The following is a 24056-nucleotide window of genomic DNA, read 5'->3' as shown; positions in this document are numbered from 1 at the left end:
ATGTTTTATCCAAAATCTGTGTTTTGCTCCTTTAACACATGGTTTTACTTCTCAAAACACTAATGAATCCTTCAATTCAGTAACATGAACTGTATAGACAGTGTAAATTTCAAGGGGCATATTTTATAGACATGGCATAAAAAGATTACAGAATAAAAAGGTTACATATAAGAAGATTACAGAAAACAGAAAATACTGTTTTCTACAGCAAAAGGACTAATAAATTCAGAACTGATCAGGACGGCATTTCTTTATACACACCAAGAACTGACACTTCCAAAGGTTGCTACAACATACAGAACAGGTATTTCTGTATATATATCTGCTTATACTGAGAGCTGTCTTCCCAACGTAGCAAACAAACTGAGGATCATTATTTAAAATGTGGGCTTCAAATCACAATACTCAAACCACAAAACTCTCCTCTCAAATTCAAGTTATAGGCAGTTTTTATCTATAGCAAGAGTTATCATAATTGGCAGAACAAACCCCCTATTCAAAAAGCCTTCCACTAATGAAGTATCACAAAAAGCCAAAGAAAGGTTAACACACAGAACTGTGCTATACTAACAATTTAAAACACAAAGCCAAAAGCAATTCATCCTTTTCTGAGACACTCTTCATCACCATGCCATTTTCTTTGCAAAAGAATATCCTGTAGTCTTACCTAGAATATCAAGATCAAGGGTCCGTGCTAGTCTCCTTGCACCATCAGCACCAAAAATATGAGTTTTGTGTTTACATTTTGGACACTGGAAAACACTCATATTTTGGACAAGGCCCAGAACCTAGAATAATAAAGACACACTGAAATCAAAACAAAATTAAACCAAGTTTCAATCCATTATTTCAACAAGTTTTTACTGCATGCCTACTAGGTTCCAGTGATACAATAATGAATAAGTTATGGTCTCTGCTCTCAAGGAACTCAAGCTGGTGGGAGAGCAAGACACATGTCATTAACTCTAATAATGAGATAAATGCTAAAGAGTTATAAATGACAGGGATCAAAAAATTCTGTTTGGGAAGAATGAGAGGGACCTCTGAGTTGCCCAGAGAGAATCGCTTCTTCAGGTTGAGTGTGAGAAGAGGGGTTGAGGCCTACAGCAGGAATTCTAGGCAGAAGAAAGAGCATAAGCCAAGGCAGCGGACTACAACTTGTGTGGCCTTTTTGGGCTGCAACCCAGTAAGCTGCCAAGGCAGAAGCTAGTTTGGTAAGAAAGGTCAGGGCCAGATGGTAAGGTGCCAAATGCCATTCCTGTATTTGAGACTTTCTTCTTGAGACAACAGAGATGGTACCAAAGCAGCAGTGATACGCAATAAGATGTACGCTTTAGAAATTCACTTCTGAGGGCAACATGGGAAAAATAGCAGGAAGAAGCACAGGAAAAGAAATAGTTAAGAAGCTAACTGTGGACAAAGCCTCACAGTAAATAACAGCTAACACATACTGAGCGCTTATTCTATGTCAGGCACTGGGATAAGTGCTTTATATGCACTATCTTACTTACTCCTCACAAAACTTTATGAGATGGGTTTTTATCATCTCCTTTCTATAGGTGAGAAAAGTGACACAGCCAGCAAAATACTGAAACTCAGCTCTTATCAAAATGTTGTTGTTCAAAGCAAAAATTTAAAGCTATATACAAAGTGTCCATCTCTTTCTGAGTTTCCCCAACTTCTGGCACAAACTAGATACTTCATAAACATTTGTTGAATAAAATAGACAGCTTCTGCAAATATAATCCTTATTCATGATCCTTTTAATCTTACTTTTTATTGATGGGAAGCCGTGGTTCTCTTCTAGAATAAAAATGGGGAAAACAACTATCAGAGGCTTAGAGATAACAATGTCTGTATCATCCTATCAATCCCACCAATAAGATTATCATTATGGGAGATATCTCTATTAGAACATTTGCATTTTAAATGCAGAAGAGAACCGATAGTCCACAATGAAACATATAAATAAGAAGGTGATCAAATTTGTTATTCTTTCTGAAAAGAGAAACAGGAAAGACTAAGGTTTTCTACAACACATGTAAATGAAGACAAATAGTGAGGGACACGAGTATGTAGGTAAGCATTTTCCAAATATCATATGCCCTTTTGCTGATGCAAAGTATCACAAAAAATAAATCACACTGTATTTTGGTAATTCAGCACCATCTTCAGAAAGTTAGAGGAAAACCTAGCTAAATACCACACAGCTTATTTTATTCACTATGTCTATATAATACACTCATTACTTGGGTAGTTTTACTGCCATTTATGTTAAATGTGATATACCCCCTAACTGTAAGGCTTTCAGCTTTAATGTAAAAATATCACTCTAGAAGTAGGAAAAGGAGAAACACAACGTGAAAATTTAAGTGAGGGTATATTCTAGTCCAGAGAGAATGGGAAAAGTATTCCTTCTCTGGAATCTCTTAGACTTCCCAAGATATAGAGGCATGGAGCAAGAGTGTATTTGAAGTTTGTTTGTGATTAACTTACTATTAAGTTGTTCACTATGGACTGTATAAATGTCTCAGACATTCTCTATATAGACTACATAAATGTCAAAGACATAAGACTATAACCAAACTCAGTCTTTAATGACATCCTATTATATACCAGTAACTAGGCTAAACACAAGGTGTAGCATATAGTGGTGAGCAAAACAGACTTGGAGCTTGCACACTAATTGGAGAAACAGATTGAAAACTTAGTGCAAAAATGTATTTTATAAACTGGAACAGCTTCTCTAGAAGCAAAGTACAGAGTATTATGAGACTGTAGAAAAGAGAGGACTCTATCTACCCTGGAGTCACAGAGGACTTCCTGCAGGAAATGTCTGATCTAACAGTTAAAGCAGGTAAAAACAAGGAGAAAGGGAGGAAACACACTCAAGACAGAAGTAGGAGCATGTCTCCTGTCTCCTTCAAGGAACTGAAATTCAGTATAGTTTAGGTATGGGGTGAGTGGTGCGAGATGAGGCCTGAAAAGTAGGCTTACAGGCCGTTTAGTGTCTGGGTTGTATGAGTACAGAGACACCACTGAAGGGTTTTAAGCAAGAGAGACCACTGTGCCTATAGTTGTAGGAGACTCATTTCTCAGGACTGTAGGGTTTTAAAAACAACATGGAATGGAAAAACTAAAAGGACTTGTCTTTGTGTGTTTATTTTCTTAGACAAACACAAATCCAGGGCTGTGTGCTCTGAAATTAGTCATTTCAGAGGTGATAGTTTTTAGTACTGTCTAAAATACTCTAGGTCTCCTGCACAGTTCTCTGCATAGGATTTTTTTCCTGGGCACAAGGTTAGCATTTTTCTTCTTTGCAATTAGGTGAGGACACGTAACTTGCTCTGGACAATGAAATGTGAGCTGAAGTGACATGTGTCACATCTAGGCAGAAGCTTTAAGTGCTAATTCCCCATTATGTTTCCCTCTGTCCCTGGGACTAGCAAGCTTCCAGAAAGTGGCTGCTCCATCAGCCTGGGTGCCAGAGTAAGAACAATGCAGAGGAGTGTTACAGCCAAACCGTAATGGACGTGTAGCATGAGAGAAATAAACTCATGTTGTTTAAAGCCACTGAAATTTGAGGGTTGTTAGTACACATAATCCAGCCCATATTGGCTGACACAGGGGTGTAAGAAGAAAGTATTAAAATTTCTATTTCTTCCTTATGATTTCCTTTTTAATTCCAATTTTGTATGTGTGTTATAATGAAAATAACATATTGGCACAGTAATAAATGTGTACTATATATAGATACGTAGAATTTACAATATATATTTATATATAGTATACATTATAAAATCTATATATAGGTACAGATAATTTATATTATATATCTATATATTTATATAATTTATTATATATCTATATACAGTATACATTATAGAATCTCTATATCTATAATTATATATATTTTTTCAAACATCATTTATTAATTAGCATGTATAATCAAAACAATTTAGAGATAAACAATCCTCTGTATGTTTGAAAATAAGAGGTTGTGATACCTAAGCTTGGCTCTATTACTGATAATATTCTTCTAGTTAAAGGATAAATGCCCTAATACTGCTTCCTAGGTTACGTTGAACAAAGTAACTCCTCTTAACTCTAGAATTCCTTCATCTCAAAAACTTCCCACACAAATACCACTTTCCCTAAAAAATAAAAGTTGTAACGGAACAGAAGAGTGAGCCCAGAACAGACACACACATGGAAGTCACAAATTTATAATAGAGATGACACAGCACTGCAGTGTTAATTGGATATCCATATGGAAAATAAGGAATCTTAACCTTCTATCTCACACCATACACAAATATTAATTACAGATGGATTGGAGAGCTAATATGAAAGATAAAACAAAACACGTTTGGAAGAAAACAGCAAAATAAACTTATAACCTTGGAGGCAGGCAAAGATTTTTCTAGCAGGACACAAAGAAGCACTAAACATAAATGAAAATCTTTTGTTAAATTCGACTACTTTAAAATTAATAACTTATCAGAAGACATAGTTAAGAGAGTAAAAAGGCAAGCTATAGAGCAAAAGATGATATCTATAATACACATATATAACAAAGGACTTTTATCTAGAATAAATAAAGAATTCCTACAAATCAATAAGGAAAAAAAAATCAGATAATATAACAGAGAAATGGGCAAGAGACTTAACAGGAACTTCATAAAAAAAGATACCCAAAGACGAACAAACATGAGAAAAAGTGTTCAATTTTAATTATCATCAGGGAAATGCAAATTAGAACCACAACGAGATACCATACATTTATGCTTAAGACCTGATTAGAACAGAAAAACGTCCTTGTGACTACAACAACCCCCCCCCCCCCAAAAAAAAACCCAAATACCAAATGTTGGTGAGGTCATGGAACAACTAAAACTTATAGCTTCAGTGGAGTGTAAAGTGGTACACCATTTTGGAAAACTGTTTGGTAGTTATCTACTTAAAGTGACGTATGCCTATATTAAGGCACAGTATTTCCACTCTGTTATACATTAACAAAAAATGTGAACAGTTACCAAAAGACATTACAAAAGTGTTCATAACTAATTATCCAAAAACGAAAAACTACACACATGTCCATCAACAGTAAAATGGACAAATAAATTGTGGTATATTCACACAATTGAATGCTACACATCAATGAGAATGAGAGAACTATAGCTACAATCAACAGTATGAGTGAAGCTGTCAAACATAATTTTAAGCAAAAGAAGCCACACAAAAGTATATACTTATTATTCCATTTATATTAAGTTCACAAACAGATAAAACTAATCTATGGTGTTATAATTTGGGTTCTGCTTTGGGGGTAGTGATCAGAAGGTGGCACAAGGCAGGAGCTTCTGGGGTACTGGTAATGTTCTGTTTCTTGAATACAAGCAATGGGTGTGTTCAGTTTGCAAAAATTCATTGAGCTATATACACTCACAATTTATGCCCTTTTGTGTATGTATATCAGACTTCAATAAAATGTTGGCTTTTACAAAAGGTGGTCATGTGAACAGCGGCCAATAAAGCAATAAGAACAAATAACCAAAATGATGTTTTATTGGTCATCTTGTGAACCTGCACCCAAAAATAACCATCTGTTTTAAACAGAAAATATTCTATAAAAACAGAGGTTGCAGTAAAACTAAGATGAGGTCTTTGGAAAGAACAATCTCCTATTCTTTCCACATGACACTCCAAGGAAAGAACTGAAATAAAAGCCTAAGCCCAGAGAGCTCTGAAATGATGGAGTTCTAGCCCATCAATGTCTAATAAGGTAGCCACTAGTTCACATGTGGCTACTAAACACATGAAATGTGGCTAATCTGAATTGGGATGTGCTGTAAGTGTAAAATACACACTGGATATCAAAGACTTAGTATAAGTAAAAGAATGTAAAATATCTCAATAATTTTTTAGAGTTTACAAGCTATTCTTTAAGTTTTTTCATTGAAGTGTATCATGAACACACACAAAAAGTACACAAATCACAAGCGCATGACTGAAGGGACTTATCATAAAGTTAAGTAGGCCCAGGTTACCATGATGCTGTCAATAAAACATTGCCAGCACCCTAGAAGTCTGCTTGTATACTCTCCAAATCAGGTTGCCAAAAGTATAAACTAACAACCTGGTGGTTAGATTTCTAACAGCATAAATTAATTTTGTTGTCTTGAATTTGATACAAATGTAATAATGCAATGTATTCTTCTGTGTCTGTATGATTCATCCAGCTAAACCATGTACATCTGTAGTTCATTTTCAGTGAGTCCTAAGATTCCATGATGACTATATCACAGTTATGCATTCTCTTGTTAGATCATCCGTGTTGTTTCCAGATTTTTATAAACAATGCTTCTACAAACATTTTAATACATGTCTTTTTTGCTGGGTATTAGGTTATGCATATTTAACTTCAGTTAAAAAAACGCCCGTTTTCCAATAAAATTCTACCAATTTATACTCCCACTAGCAAATGAACGAGAACTCCAGCTATGCCACAGCTTCATCAACATTTGGTATCATCAGGCTTTTTTCATTTTGGCAAGTATAGTAAGTATGGAGTAGTACCTCATTATGCTGGATTTTCAATTGTCAATCTGTTTATACCAGGAACTATATTTCCTAGAATTTCCTTCCTTATATGTCTCCTGGTTAAAGTTCACCACAGGTAAAGTGGCATGAGATTTGGGAAGAGAAGGTGTAGGCTTAGGCCTTACACTCTAAAGGTTTCCTGTGGGCAGAGGTGGTGACAGAAATGTGCAGAGGTACAGGTGCATTCCAGTTTGTTCTCATTCTGCCTCTGCGCCCAGCTATCCTGTGCACTGTGGTTTTAATTTGTGTTGCCAAAATTAGTAAGGAAGTTAAGCATATTTTTACATGTTTATTGGTCATTTGTATATTCTGCTCTGTGAAGTATCTGTTCAGGTCTCTTGCCTATTTTTTCCATTGATTATGTGGTTCTTTTCCTACTGAATTGTCAGAATTCCTAGTATTTTTAAATGCAATTCCTTTTTGCTTGATTCTCAATTTTTATATTGATTTCATGCTGAAATGACAGTATTTTCAATATACTTAGTTAAGTATACTATTAAAATTAACTTTACCTGTCTTTTCCTATTTTTAAAATAATGGCTACTAAAAACTTTAAAATCACATTTGTGGCTTGAATTACATTTCTCTTGGACAGTGCTGCTGTTGACAACTAAAGGCTGACTGTAGAACTTATTTTGATAGTTCTCCTACCTAATGTTGCTCTAAGGTCCTAAAGATGCAAAAAAAAAAATTATCAGGGTCTGTGATTTATGAATATTTTTTAAAATTGAACAGAAATGAAACATTTACCTTTAAGACTATTCAGGACAGATAAACTGTCAAGTTTCTTTGCTTTTAGTTGAAATTACATCAACTGAGTGTGCTAACACTCGTGTGGTTATCTCTTTCTGTTCAGAAGCTCATACAACAGTCACACACACATATATTTAACTAGAAAAGAGAAAATAAATTACTTCCTAAGATATGCAGACTATGTGGCTGAACAACTTTTTCAAAACATGGGGTTAGCTGGAAGAAAATTTACAAGAGAGCTTCCAGTATTAAAAAGATTAGAAAACACTGCCCTCTTCATTTAAGAGCAGTCCTCTATACTCAATTATTTTTGAACAGGAGTAGCTAATGTAATAAGAAAGAAGATTATAATGCCCATATTACAATTCATAAAAATTCTGCTTTTAAATAGGAAAGAATACATATCTACACGACCACCCCCTACCCTCACTCCCCAAAAAAGCCTTATATTGTGTGAATACTTTATATGTTGTTAAGCTGTTTGTGTTTATTGTAGAGCTATTTTGTGTATCCTTTGATCATAGAAACATTAGAAAACTGTTGCTATGCCATAGCTTAATTTACATAATACCACTGAGACGCAGCTGTAAGCATGCTCAATCATTTTTTAATGTCTCATCAAAGTATAAGATCCTTTTTTCTTTTTACCTCAGCTGGTTTTACTGAAAAAAGTAAATGCTACATGCCTGTCTAACATCAGCCACCACAAACCTTTAGCATGTTATTCTTACATTATTCTAATCCATCACTGGCTCAGGAGGGTACCTCTTTTATTAACTTTTAAAAAATTGACTGTCTTGAAATATCAACATTGCCCTGAAATACTGGATTTTTGTGTCTAAATGTACTGAATTAAGCAGGCTCAAAAGACCCCAATTTTAATTTCTTCTTGGCATTTTAAACCCAGATTCAGGTAAGTAACAAGCAAGATTTTCAGGTTACTATATAATCCAATTTTTCAAGGCTACAATCAGGTTAAATTCTTGCCAGATGGAACCTGTCACAAGGATTAAGAGCTATGATTTAAGAAAAAATGAAGGGGAAAAACTCACTGTTAAACAGAGAATGAATAATAACAAATGAAATTATTAGATTCACAAGTGCTTTTCAGTTCTCCATTAGCCTTGAACCAGTTTTTGGTATATTCCTTGAAGCATGTGTACAGGTATTATAATTTTAAAAAATGAGATGGGTGTTCTTGTTTTCTCTTTCAGAAGTAGTCTGGTAATGGAAAAAACAATTAATGGGGAGGCCTGCATTCATTCTCCTCTCAGGGACCAACTAACTACCTCCGGATCCATGAAGTACAACTTAACTTCTCCATGCCTTGAATTCTAAAACGAGGGATTGTAATGATCTCTAAAACCTACCACTGTAACAATAACATTCAGAGCTACCCTTCACAATGTCATGTGCTAAGACCTATGCAAAGTACTGTACATGTAATCTCACTTAACTGCCACAACGACCTATGAGATGGGTCACTAAACACTTAAGCTAAATTATTTGCTCAAGGTCACACAGTTAGTGAATAACAGAGCCAAAATTCAAATCAGCTGGGTCTATGTGTGGAAGTCACAAAACCAGACGACAAGTAAATGAACTGCAGGATTTTGTTCATGGAACTAGATGGCCTAAAACTATTGACCAGTCAACCCAGTTCAGTGGGGAGATTTAAAACAGTAATTAAGAGCACAGTTATAAGGGAAGACCTGATTTGAACCATCTTCATCATTCACTGATGCAGGTGAGCCTCAGACATCATTCCCTTCTCTTGGCTACGAAACTCCCCTTTCCCTTAACACCCTCAGTATACCTCTCCTGACTGTCAACAGAATCTATGGTCCCCTTAACTCCTCCCCATTTTTCAATCCACCAATTTTCTGTCTTTACTTGCCCTAGGCAATCAGGACCCCAAAGGAAAGCAAATTTAAAGGAGACTCCTCTTAATCTCTCATGCTGTGATATTCTATGACATTCACATTACTAAACCTCAACTCTAGATAACCCACAGAAATAGCAATTAAGAATGTGGGCTCTGGAAAGCAGACCATTTAGGACAGGATTCCAGAGGCCCACTAAACAGATGGGTAGCCTTATGCGAATTATTTAATCTCTCTGTACTATAGTTTCCTCATCTGCAAAATGGGGAAAATAATGTTATTACTTCACAGGGTTGTTGTGAGGGTTAGATTAGTTTAATTCATGTAAATCACATAGAACAGCATTCTCGTTTAAAGCATACATGGACTTCTGAGAGATGCTAGAGAAAGATAAAAATGAGCAAACATCTTCAGTCTCTAAGATGCAACTATGGCCGAGATGCATAATGCTACCTACTCAGTCTTATAAAGGTTGTCACTGAAGAAAAGTCATTTTTCAAAAGTGGAAAGATTACCCAATTGTGCAGAAGGAAGCCACATGCAATACATCATGTGCAAACTAATAAATAGCGTTCCTAGAAAGAATACTAACAGCACCTTCCAAGGCCTGCAAAGCCAATAATGAAAGGTTCTCTAAATACATCAAAGGTATTAAATTTCTCAAAGAATCAAGTGAGAGAACTTGATGATCACAGAGGAAAAAACTATGCTCAAGGATGAAAAGAATAAATGTGTCACTTGCCTCCACTTTCATGTAAGATTACCTATTTCTAAATTGTTTTGTGAGGTAGATAGGCTTGAGGTATTAAAGAAAATAGAACTTTTGGGGTCCAAAAGACAAACTAGATGCTGAACAAGCTCCAAGACAGATATGATGAACACATAAGTTTTGAAGGCATTCAAGGGTGAAGATGTGAAACTCCTGGTCCAAATGGATAGCCTACTGCCATGAATGGTGACTGTGCCAGAAAAAGAATAAACTACAATTCTGATCCTCATCACTAAGAACAACTTGTAGGGGCTTTGGTAATAAAAATGGAAAACGGAAAGAAAACATTGATAAGAATCAACTATTTTAGGTTCTAAGATCACCTAATTTTTCTTAGGAGACAATATAATCATTAACCCTTACAAATAAATACCACAAAATCCACACTGCAGTAGGACTCTGTTTTTTTGTTTTTAGCCAGCTGGAAAAGAAAACCTGCTGGCTAAAAACAAAAGCAAAATTCCTATCTCTCTTTTATAAAATAATTAACTATTTGCAAGGCTGAAATAGTCATAGAATTTTCTCTCTCTCTCTCTTTTTTTTTTTGGCTGAGTTGGGTCTTCGTTGCTGCACACGGGCTTTCTCTAGTTGCGGCGAGTGGGGGCTACTCTTAGTTGCGGTGTGAGGCTTCTCATTGCGGTGGCTTCTCTTGCTGCAGAGCACGGGCTCTAGGTGTGTGGGCTTCAGTAGTTGTGGCATGTGGGCTCAGCAGCTGTGGCTCACAGGCTTAGCTGCTTTGCAGCATGTGGGATCTTCCTGGACCAGGGATCGAACCCATGTCCCCTGCATTGGCAGGCGGATTCTCAACCACTGCGCCACCAGGGAAGTCCCTAGAATGTTCAAAATTAATTATAAGAAAAAAAAAAGTTCAGTGACCAGCATTAGGCTTTAATATATTTGTTGCCACGTCAACTATAGCACAGACAGCTAGCTGCTCACCAAAATCCATGGTCTCATCTTTCTTGCTTAGCACATAGCTAACCTATGTTTCTCAGGCTCCTTGAGAAACATGACTGTGATCACATAACAGAGTTTTAGTTGGGGGAATGAGAGTGTAAGTACGTGTGCCACAACCAGGCCTCATCCATAAAAAGCTCCCATGACATCTCTCTGTACTGTCTTTCTCTTCTGGCTAGCTCAAATGAGGATGGCCCAATGGTGACCTTAGAAGTCACATTTTAAAATGGCAGAGGCTCCAACAGTCTAAATGACTTTGTGGAAGAAAGCCACCATGCTCACCTGTTCATATACTAGTACTGTTACATGAGCAAGAAAGAAGCGTCTATTGTGCTTGCATCATTATAAATTTTGAGGTCTACTTGTGACAGCAATTAGCCGACATTAAATAATGCAAATTTTAAATAATGCAGAATTTTAGACTCTAAATAACTTTAACAATTTAATAAATCTAGAGAACAATTTAGGCTCAACTAAAATACTCAAGAAATAAGGAGATCTCAAAGACACTATTTATCTAAATTTTTAAAAATTTCTTGTTAAAATTCTTATTAGCAAATAAAGAGACTAGTCAAAATACCTAGGCCAAATACAAAAACACCTATGAACTATAAATTTATGTTTCATGATAGCAATTATAATAAACATTAGTTATACAACATTATATTGACATCGAGTGATTAGATTGTACCAAACACTGTACTAAGCCCTCACTTAATTCTCACCTCAACCCTCTGAGGGAAATACTATTATAATTCCCATATAATGAATGAGAAAACTGAGGCACAGATTAAGTAACTTGCTCAGGTCATACTGCTAAAAAGTGACAGATCTAGGATTTGAACTCTAGCATTCAGACTCCCGAGCTCACCCTTCTTAACTACTATGTAAAAGTGCCTCTGTAAGCTGTACCCTACTGCCTTAAAATTATAATACAATTTCTAATGTAATTTAATTTGCAACCATAAAAGATATACTTAAAGAATATAGCTCTCTATGTGCTTTAAAAAATCTGTGTATAAGAGGCTACAAATATACAGATAAATAAAAAATCTGGTTCGGTTAGGAGAAGGGACAGTCACATACATCATGTGATATGAATAGTACTAAAAAGGCCAACACCAAATCATTTTCTCTACCAGTCTCTTCCTTGCCAAACAGTTTTAAATCACAATGCTTAGAGATAGGGCAGGGATTTGTGACTGAGAATCTAACCTCTTATTTCTAGTTCACTGTCAACCTGAGTAAAAAACTAGCTCCTGGTAGATTTATTAACGGCAGCATAACTCTCAAAATCCCTTTGATTTCTGCCTTTTTTTTTTTTCTAACCACCCTACTCTATGTAATCAATTGCCAAGCCTGTCTATTCTTCTTTCAAAATGTCGATTACATTTATTTCCCTTTCCATTTTCATTGCCATTACTCTAAATCAGACCCTTACTGCCTATCACCTACACTAGCGTTTTCCCAACTTATTAAAACTGTCTTATAAGAAAAATATTTGACATCTTGATCTGATACAAAAACACACGTATATATGTTTATGACTGAGACCATATCCCTATGAAATAACACTTTCTCTTCCTAAGGGCAATTTACCCTGATATTGTTTAAGAACTTTGGTTACATCTCTCACTGAATTGATTTCCTGACTCATTTGTGGGTCACAACCTGCACTGTGAATGACTGTGACCATTGCTAATGCTTCCTTACTGCCTCCACACTCTCCTGGCTCCTATTCTTTCTATTCATCTCTATCAGATTAAATCCTTTTAAAGCTCCACTCTAATTTTGTCTATTTCCTATCCAGCATTCTTTATGGACGCCTCTAAAAATCTCAAGAAGAATGTCCAAATTTCTTACTCTAGTGTCTAAAGCTTGACTAAACCTAGGCCTAGCAAAGACATATCCAAACATATTACTTCAGCTATAGACAAATTGAACAACCCTGAACACTTGTGATTTCCTGATTCTTTTCAGACTGAATTCTGTCCCTCCCCCAGTCCTGTGATATACCTATGAAAATCCTCCTCCAATCATTCATTCAGTATATATTTAGTGCAGCTATATGTTCTGAACACAGAAGGGGGTCAGTGGCTGGAGCTGACCTTATGGCACTATAAATGTGAAAGTACTGACAAAATGTGAAAACAGTTACAAAAGGGGAAACAGTGTTACTAAATCATACACTAGAAAGAGCTTACCTAGTCAACAGGGTCAGGGTAAGTCCCCCAGAGAAAGAGCTGTTCAATCTAAGCACCAAAGGGGGCTTCCCTGGTGGCGCAGTGGTTGAGAATCTGCCTGCCAATGCAGGGGCCACGGGTTTAAGCCCTGGTCTGGGAGGATCCCACATGCCGCGGAGCAACTGGGCCCGTGAGCCACAACTACTGAGCCTGCGCGTCTGGAGCCTGTGCTCCGCAACAGGAGAGCTGGCAACAGTGAGAGGCCCGCACACCACAATGAAGAGTGGCCCCCGCTCACCGCAACTAGAAAAAGCCCTCGCACAGAAATGAAGACCCAGCACAGCCAAAAATAAATAAATTTTTAAAAAAAATCTAAGCACCAAAGGATAAAAAGGAGCTACCGGTGAAAAGTGAGGGTAAAGTGTTCTCAGATGGGGAAACAGCATGCTGAAGTCCATGAGAAGAGAAACTATGGAAATCTTCCAGAAGTGAAAGACGACCAGGTTGCCTGTGGCAGTGATAATGCCAGTCAGAGCGGCCTTGAGGTGGGAACAGCAAATTGTGGATGGCATTATATCCCAGGTCAAATATCAGTATAGGGAGTATTCATCATATGCATGCTACATGCCAGGTAGTGAACATTTAAGGATTTTTAAGGCATGTTTCTTGCCCTCCAAGAGCTCACATTCTTCTGATGGGACTGACAGGTAAACTTGTAGTGGGATAAGAGCCAAACTAGATATATGTTCAAGTGGTTCAGAGAAAAAATTATTAACCTTTTCTGGTAGTTTGGGAAAAGCTTCCTAGAGGATGTAATGCCTGAGCAGGGATTTGAAAAGTGAGTATGAACTGACAATGGCTTCTCAGGGAAGGGACCAGCATGTACAAAATTACAGGGACATTAAAAACAAACAAACAAACAAACAAAAAAGAATGGCTTTTCCATGAAAACCTTCCTTGATAGCCCAGAGAAAAGTGTTCTCATGTCCCTCAGAATTTAGGGCCCCTGCACCATAATAGAGTTAGTCTACAAAATGATAATGTACTTAAGGAAAAAAGAAAAAGGCTTCATCCTCACCTTTTTTTAAATCACCAATGGAGCTTACCACAGTACTTGGCTTATAGAAGGCACTCAATATAAGTAAATATATATTTGTAGAATAAACTAATAGCTATTTATTGAATTAAAATTAAGTGATCCCTTATGTACAGAAAGAATAAGAGGGTATACTTTAATATACTTTTCAGGAGCTGGAAAGGAGATTACCTAAGAAGAGAGGGCTGGATAGTGAAATCCCTGTGACTCTAAAAGTTCAAATGGTAGGGGAAGGGTTCCAAATTGAGGTGCCTGGTTTTCCCTTATAAAAGAAGGCAACAAAAATGGATGAGGTAAAGAAGATGAAAAGACAGCCCTCAGAATGGGAGAAAATATTTGCAAACAAAGCAACTGACAAAGGATTAATTTCCAAAATATACAAGCAGCTCATGCAGCTCAATATCAGAAAAACAAACAACCCAATCCAAAAATGGATTTAGAAGACCTAAACAGACATTTCTCCAAAGAAGGTATACAGATTGCCAACAAACACATGAAAGGATGCTCAACATCATTAATCATTAGAGAAATGCAAATCAAAACTACAATGAGGTATCACCTCACACTGGTCAGAACGGCCAGCATCAAAAAAATCTACAAACAATAAATGCTGGAGAGGGTGTGGAGAAAAGGGAACCCTCTTGCACTGTTGGTGGGAATGTAAATTGATACAGCCACTATGGAGACCAGTATGGAGGTTCCTTAAAAAACTAAAAATAGAACTACCATATGACCCAGCAATCCCCTGCTGGGCATATACCCTGAGAAAACCACAATTCAAAAAGAGTCATGTCCTACAATGTTCATTGCAGTTCTATTTACAATAGCCAGGACATGGAAGCAACTTAAGTGTCCATCGACAGATGAATGGATAAAGAAGATGTGGCACATATATACAATGGAATAATACTCAGCCATAAGAAGAAACAAAATTGAGTTATTTGTAGTGAGGTGAATGGACCTAGAATCTGTCATACAGAATGAAGTAAGTCAGAAAGAGAAAAACAAATGCTAACACATATATATGGAATCTAAAAAAAAAAAAGGTTCTGAGGAACCTAGGGGCAGGACAGGAATAAACATGCAGATGGAGAGAATGGACTTGAGGACATGGGGAGGGGGAAGGGTAAGCTGGGACAAAGTGAGAGTGGCAATGACATATATACACTACCAAATGTAAAACAGATAGCCAGTGGGAAGCAGCCGCATAGCACAGGGAGATCAGCTCGGTGCTTCGTGACCACCTAGAGGGGTGGGATAGGGAGGGTGGGAGGGAGACTCAAGAGGGAGGGTATATGGGGATATATGTATCACTTTGTTATACAGCAGAAACTAACACAACATTGTAAGGCAATATACTCCAATAAAGATGTTAAAAGAAAATGGATGAGAATGACACAGCACATAAAGTAGTCACCATTAAAAATGTGTAAGATTGAAAAATTGTTATTATTTTTTAAAAAAATAGTCTATCTACAAATACTGAGATAATCAAGGATTTGGCAGAGTTGATATCATTTCAAGCAGAGAACAGAGAATTTAATAGTCATCTCTTCTTCTCCTTTCCCTATCTGAGCCTTGAGTTTTAAGAAATTATTTAAATTAACTTCAAAATGTTCTTGTAGACATTAATAAACTCTGACCATACCAATGAATTCCAAAGACATCACTGTTTCCATGGTAACTAATGCACTTCAAAAGGAAAAAACAGAGAGCAAGATTAAAACCCAGGGAAAAAATGAAATAAAGTGGTATACACAAGGCATAACATTTCTCCTTTACATTTACGGAACATCTTCTAATTTCAGACTCCGAGTGCCAGAAGGATCTCAGAGGTCATCAAATCCACATCCTACTGGAAGCCAGGATTCCCTTTACAATGCAGCTATACAGTGGCTGTCCTCCAACTGCTTACAGAGCTCTCTGCTGGGAAGTTCTCACTCATTCACTTGCAAAGATTACTGAGCACCTGTCTTGCTCTGCAGGTTAAGAGATGATTAAGACATTCTCCCTCTTTTTTCAAATTTTTGCTGTTTAGAAGGCAAATAACTAAAACGGGTGAAAAACGAGGGCTATAATAAAGGTACAGTAAGAGTCAAAAAATAATAGAGGGAGTATGCATTTCCAATGACTTTCATTTCCACTCCTCTTCAGCCCCACACATCCATGAGCAATCATATCCTGTACCTTGTCGTGACCCAGGACTGCTCCGACTCTGCAAACTTACACTCCGACATCCACTTTCAGATCACAAACAGCTCCTTTACTCCAAAACTAATCCTCCACTGGTCCTATGAGCCTTGTGCAGCCCAAGATCCTTCACCTGGAATACTTCCTTGCTGACAGCCTCAACTTTTATCCTTCAGTGGCACCCACCTAACAAAAGTCTGGCTTCTTCTCTTTTAAAAACTTTTCTCTCAAGGATTTCATGATGCTTTAGAGTGAGCTGGACACATGCCTCCACCCTCATCTTACACGAATGAGAAGCTAAGCATTCACTTAAATGCTGATAGAATGGCTATTATCCTGACCTTGAAGTGGCAGTAAGAAGGATTATGAATTATTTGTTCTCATAATTTTTGGTGGATAGCTCTAACTTTTTGCTGATTTATAGTTTAAAATCTCATATGAGTAATCTTATTTAGTTATCTGAGTAGGCATTACTTGCATCTCGTTTATCTTGGAGGGCATAACAGGAAATAATACTGTTAAACTAAGTGCTTCATTGAGACAGTTTTCTATCTGAAATGGGCATTTGGTTACCATTGCTTTAAAATTTTTCCAAGCTAAACTTCAAACACAGAACACCATGGGGGGTTTTATCACTCATTTATCCTCATACAAAACCAGGCCCTCAAACATTTTCCGACTCTGCTAGTGAGAATACCCTCAAATCAACTAGGAGGTAAGCACACAGGCATCATCTTTTCCAGGGTCCTCAATTTTCATAAGGGCATGTTGATCCAACCAGAGCTCCATGGCTTACTAACTGTGTACAGGTCTGCACTAACTGGCAAGGGAGAACAGGTACTTGTTGAAGAGGATCATCTCAACTCCACTACTCTACAATTTTATACTTTTCAGAAGCTCCCCTGAGATAAAAAACATTTACAAAAGCTTCCCTGAGAGTCTATTCATTCTAATACATCATTGGTTCTTATACTGCATCATGCTCTCATTGAAGAATTCTCTCCATACCAAAACAAACACAAAGTGTACAATTTGGTGGGGATGGGGAAGGAGAGAGAATCATGAGACCCTCTGAAGCTAATCCCTGGCTACAGTCTAAAAAGCTCTGCTCTAGGCACAAAAACAGACATACGGATCAATGGAACAGGATAGAGAGCCCAGAAATAAAACCACACAGCTAGAGTCAATGAATCTTCCACAAAGGAAGCAAGAATGTACAGTGACAATCTAGTCAGCAAATGGTGTCGGGAAAGCTGTACAACTACATGTAAATCAACAAAGTTAAAACACACCCTCACACCATATATAAAAATGAACTCAAAATGGCTTAAAGACAAATATAAGACATCACACCATAAAACTCCTAGAAGAGAACATAGGTAAAACATTCTCTGACATAAACTGTAGCAATGTTTTCTTAGGTCAGTCTCCTAAGGCAAAAGAAATAAAAGGAAAAATAAACAAATGGAACCTAATCAAACTTACAAGCTTTTGCACAGCAAAGGAAACCATAAACAAAATGAAAAGACAACCTATGGACTGGGAGAAAATATTTGCACATGATACAACTGACAAGGGCTTATTTCCAAAATATACAAACAGCTCATACAACTAACAACAAAAAAACAAACAACTCAATCAGGAAATGGGCAGAAGACCTAAATAGACATTTCTCCAAAGAAGACATATGGACGACCAATAGGCACATGAAAAGATGCTCAACATGGTTAATTATTAGAGAAATGCAAATCAAAACTAACAAAGAGATACCATCACAGAATGCCCATCATTAAACAGTCTTCAAATAACAAATGCTGGATAGGGTGTGGAGAAAAAGGAACTCTCCTATAGTGTTGGTGGGAATGTAAGTTGGTGCAGCCACTATGGAGAACAGTATGAAGGCTCCTCAAAAACTAAAAATAGAGTTGCCATATGATCCAGCAATCCTACTCCTGGCCATATATCCGGACAAAACTGTAATTCAAAAAATACACACACCTCAATGTTCATAGCAGCACTATTTACAAGAGCCAAGACATGGAAACAACCTAAATGTCCACTGACAGATGAATGGATAAAGATGATGTGGTATATATATATATACAACTGAATATTACTCAGCCATCAAAAAGAATGAAATAATGTCATTTGCGCCTACATGGATGGACCTAGAGATTATCATACTAAGTAGAATAAGTCAGAAAGAGAAAGATAAATGCCATATAATATCACTTAAATGTGGAATCTGAAGTGTGGCACAAATGATCTTATCTATGAAACAGAAACAGACTCACAGACATAGAGAACACACCTGTGATTGTGGGGGTGTGGTTTGGACTGGGAGTTTGGGGTGAACAGATGCAAACTATTATATATAGAGTGGATAAACAACAAGGTCCTACTGTATAGCACAGGGAACTATATTCAATATCCTGTAATAAACCATCATGGAAAATAAAACCAAAGAGCTCTGCTCTATAAGCTCAAAAATCTAACCCTGAATTAAGCAAGGCCACTAGGAGCCATAGAGATGGAAGCATCACGTTGGCTTCTTACTGAAATGCTTGTTCTAAACCACTCTCTGGCACAAGTCCACTTGATTTTGATGAGGCACACTAGGAGGAAGAACCCTCTATTTATGGTTACAAAGGTGACAAAAATGTGTTCATTACATACAGGGTTTCTTTTATTTCTAAGGACCTGGAGAGTTATACCTCTCTTCTCTCACCTCTGCTTCTCTTGAGCAGCAAGCTTTTTTTTTTTTTTAATTTTACTTAAGTATAGTTGATTTACAATGTTGTGTTAATTTCTTCTATATAGCAAAGTGACTCAGTTATACATACATACATATATATATATTCTTTTTCATATTCTTTTCCATTATGGTTTATCACAGGACATTGAATATAGTTCCCTGTCCTATACAGTATGACCTTGTTGTTTATCCATCCTGTATATAACAGTTTGCATCTGCTAATCCCAAACACCTGTTCCTTCCCTCCCCTACCCCCCAACCCCCTTGGCAACCACGAGTCTGTTCTCTATGTCTTTGAGTCTGTTTTTGTTTCGTAGGTATGTTGATGTGTATTGTACTTTAGATTCCACATACAAGTGATATCATATGGTATTTACCTTTCCCTTTCTGAGTTACTTCGCTTAGTATGATAATCTCTAGGTCCATCCATATAGGCACAAATGGCATTATTTCATTCTTTTTGATGGCTGAGTAATATTCCATTGTATATATGCACCACATCTTCTTTATCCATTCATCTGTCGATGGACATTTAGGTTGCTTCCATGTCTTGGCTATTGTAAATAGTGCTTCAAGCTCTCTTTTAACCTCATGGAAATGGACAGTTGTATAATGGTCCTATGTTTCTTTCCCTGTGGCTGCTGCAAAATTCATGGCATACTTCTAGCATGTATTTAAGTCCCCTAATGGCATGCAAGTTATTTACAGACTTCACTTCTGACTCCACCTGATTTTAATTGTCCTTTCTCTTATTTTTGTATTTTTTATTTTTTTGCCATTTTTGTATACAAAATTCTTAGATACTTTCAAGAAAATGGTGAGTTACAAATGAGTTAAACTGTAGAAGACAGAAGGAAAAAGGTTATCTTTTTCACCTGTTTCCCATCAGTGATCTGTTCAAGTGTATCTACCTAAATAATTTCTTAAAATTCTCTTATTATTATTTTTTCAGTGATAGCTACAAATAGTTGAGAAAGGTAGTACTTGTTCAGAAAATTCATGCCTGAAGGATGTTCTAGAATTCTCCTTGATTAATATAACATGCATATATGTTTGTGCCTATATATGTGTTTTTAGAGTGACCATCAAAATGAAGTAGGGTGTTCATACAGATTTCTGCACAGAACTAAATTAACATTTGGATTGTATTTCTCCATGATTTGCTTTTTCAGTTAGAAGTGTTTCAGATTTTTGCAACAATGAAGGTGTAAATGCTTACAGGCACGTGGACTTTTCGAAACATCTCAGCTCCCTTATGTGCGTCCATCAATGCAATGTCCTGGGGCGTGGAGATAATCACAGCTCCTAACCAAAAGAACACAAAAAGAGAGCAAAATGATGCTATCATATAATTCCTTATGGAAAGATTACTTCCAAAATTATGTTGATTATACACTCAAAGAGTCTACTATATTAACTATTTAGGTAATTTGTATAAATTTCACATACATGAATGGGAAAGACAAGGAAATGTCTACTTTGCTCTTGCATATTTTTGACTCCTCCTAAAAGTACAACTGACCTGTGATTCAAGGTCACAGCTGTATCATCAGAACCTTCCTCCTTTTCAGACAATGTGCTACGTAAAAGATGTACAACGTAGGCTTCACTTTCAAGAACCTAACACCCTACTTGGGGAGACCCAAAATTAAGGATTCAACACAATGTGCTAAGCATTTTAATAAGGTAGGCCTAGAATGTTATGGAGTTATAAAACAAGAATAAAGGAAAGGTAACTAATTCAATCTAGGGGAGAGGATAGCAAAGGTGATAATGGATAGGGTCAGGAAGCAGGTGATAAGAAGAAATGGGGCAAAGTTTCCAGAAAGAAGTGGTAGCTAAGCTGAGTTCTAAAAGTTTGTATTACAGAAAACTCACTAGTGTAGAATACACTGTGGAGAACAGTCTGGTGGGGTAAAACTAGGAGCTGTGGCAGAAGTTCAGATGCAAAACAGTGGTAGCCTGAACTAAGGCAGCACTGAGAGTAGATGGAGATGGAGGCTTTCCTGGGTCTCCACTATTATCTCACAGAAACAAGATGGTTTTGAGAGTTTTGAGGGAAAGGGCAGTGCAATTTTTTCTGGAAGTGGAAACACCAGAGACCTGGTTATGATTTGTAGACACTATGAATTTCTTAAGTTTTGTGGTTTCTTCTAGATGATAAACTGAAAAAAATGAACATATCCCAGATCACCTGGATGACCATCATCTTATAACTAAATATACACTGCCATGACATTTCAGCATCCAAACCATCAAATTGGCAGTTCTTTGTCCCAGCTAAGGAGAACAGAGGTATAATTAACAATAAATAACTGATGACACCAAGTGAAGAGCAAATGATACTATTAAAGAGTACTGTCAGAAGGGATAATTTGAAAAAGTTAAGAATAGAGGAAAGTGGAAGTGGAACCAAGTTCTCACAAAGCATGTAGCAATATAGGCACGCCAAACTCAGAAGAACTGTGCAATAACGTCTTTAACATCTTTTTTAACATCTTTATTGGAGTATAATTGCTTTACAATGGTGTGTTAGTTTCTGCTTCATAACAAAGTGAATCAGTTATACATATACATATATCCCCGTATCTCTTCCCTCTTGCGTCTCCCTCCCTCCCACCCTCCCTAACCCACCCCTCTAGGTGGTCACGAAGCACCGAGCTGATCTCCCTGTGCTATGCGGCTGCTTCCCAAAACTGTAAAATCAGTTTTACATTTGGTAGTGTATATATGTCCATGCCATTCTCTTTGTCCCAGCTTACCCTTCCCCCTCCCCGTGTCCTCAAGTCCATTCTCTAGTAGGTCTGCATTTTTATTCCCGTCCTGCCCCTAGGTTCTTCGTGACCATTATTTTATTTTTTTTAGATTCCATATATACATATTAGCATACGGTATTTGTTTTTCTCTTTCTGCCTTACTTCACTCTGTATGACAGACTCTAGGACCATCCACCTCACTACAAATAACTCAATTTCGTTTCTTTTTATGGCTGAGTAATATTCCATTGTATATGTGCCACATCTTCTTTACCCATTCATCTGTCAATGGACACTTAGGTTGTTTCCATGTCCTGGCTATTGTAAACAGTGCCATCGTGGTACATGACTCTTTTTGAATTATGGTTTTCTCAGGGTATATGCCAGTAGTGGGATTGCTGGGTCATATGGTAGTTCTATTTTTAGTTTTTTAATGAACCTCCATACTGTTCTCCATAGTGGCTGTATCAATTTACATTCCCACCAACAGTTGTGCAATAGTATTTAGCTACAAATTCATCTTGCAATTGGTATTTTCATTTCAGCAAAAACTTCATCTTTCATATTATTATCATTAATTTGAATTTTATTGATCTTGTAAGTTTGCTTGAATTTAATATGTTATTTTTTTAGTTTTAAAAAATTATATAAGAGCTATAAGTTTAGGGAATCTGTGTTTATGCTTAAAGTAGTCTAATAATAAAAATAAGTCTATTTGGGGCATGGGGCAGATTATTTTCCTTTAGAAAGAGGGTCTTTTCATTAGTCAAGTTTCAGAAACACTAGCTTTGGAATTCAAACAGAATCAGTATTCAAATTTTTATTCCATAGCTGACTACTGGTGTGACCAGGGTAATAACTTAATCTCTTTGAGATTCAGTTTCTTCATCTACAAAATGGCATAGTAATACTCAGGTCACAGGGTGCAATAATTTAATGAACTAAGGTACATAAGATACTTGACATGATGCCACAGGGTAAACATTCAATAAATGGTAGCTGTGTTGGTAACACCATTTTTGTTATCTTTAATATTGTTATTAATACAAATGTCTTAGAAGTTGCTAGCAAGGTCATTTTCATATTTGCCATCAGGCAGCTCATCCTACTTTTCAATTTGTTCCATGGATCACTACATTCTTCTATTCTGATTTATTCTTCCAAAAAAACCAAAAATGAATTAACATTTCTCTTTTCCCTCTTTTAAAGATTGATGGAAATAACCTCTCTGCAAAAGTGTACTCAACTCTACTCTTTACAACCAATGTATCTCCATAAATTGCCTCCTTCTAGATTCTGTTATCATATCCAGGCATTTGGAGGGGAACTAATTCCAGTTCTGCCCCCATCCACCTGTGTGACTAACATTGGGCAAATAACTCAGAATCACTCAGGTCTCAGTTTCCTTAGCTGTAAAATTAATGCAAGGACAGACAGTCTTCAAGCTAGCTCTCTGATTGTATGACTTAGCATTCCCTCAACTATAGTTTCCAAAACCACCCCTGTTCAACCTGACTGCCTCAGTAATCCTATTTAAGCAAGTGTGAAAGACTACCTCCTCCAAAAATTATGGCCCCTCAGTCTCAGAGCCATTCTCTTCACATGGAAGCAAAACCTCCTTGGCTATTTCCTCCAAATTCTCTCATAACTATATACTAGTATGCAGGGAGTTTTCTATTGCATTAGCCCTAAAAAGTACCTTTAGCTTTCATATAATATAAACATTTTTTGTTTGAAACACCCTTTGTCCACTATTTGTATTACCACTGCACAATATAGTTTCATGGATGGTTATGATTTTTCTCAATTTTTTATCAAACAAAAGTAATAACACAATGCTGTGCACAAAACAGGCACTTAACAAAGGATCAGGGTTTAAATAATTTTCCTATATTTTCAAATCATTCTAGACTACAACTGTATGAACTCTTAGTTCGTAAGTTCTTGAACCAGGAGTCAAAAGCTCTGGATTCTGGTTTTGTTGACTATCCTAATGTACTATACAATCTTGAATAGCTCACTAAATCTCAATACATCTCAATTAACTCCTCTATAAAATGACCCTATTTCCATTGGTCCTATTTAATTTTAAAGAGCTGTCTCATTTTTAA

The 24056-nt window shown here is 36.7% G+C and overlaps 1 protein-coding gene across 6 annotated transcripts in view; it reads right to left on the bottom strand.

Moving 5' to 3' along the window:
* NUBPL (NUBP iron-sulfur cluster assembly factor, mitochondrial) overlaps window positions 1-24056 on the bottom strand; it is a 253222-nt gene that overhangs the window by 23532 nt on the left and 205634 nt on the right. For 5 of the 6 annotated variants that reach the window (XM_004282132.3, XM_049706798.1, XM_049706797.1 and 2 more), the window contains 2 exons: window positions 20409-20494; window positions 668-788 (listed from right to left, as the gene is read on the bottom strand). In XM_004282132.3, the coding sequence (XP_004282180.1) occupies window positions 668-788; window positions 20409-20494 (207 nt within the window). The remainder of the gene's footprint in view (window positions 1-667; window positions 789-20408; window positions 20495-24056) is intronic. The other variant, XM_049706800.1, reaches the window with a different exon arrangement.

Source organism: Orcinus orca, chromosome 2 (assembly GCF_937001465.1).
Source record: "Orcinus orca chromosome 2, mOrcOrc1.1, whole genome shotgun sequence".
Lineage (NCBI taxonomy): Eukaryota > Metazoa > Chordata > Mammalia > Artiodactyla > Delphinidae > Orcinus > Orcinus orca.
The sequence above is the reverse complement of the archived record's forward strand: the minus strand, read 5'-3'. Positions and strand labels throughout refer to the sequence as shown.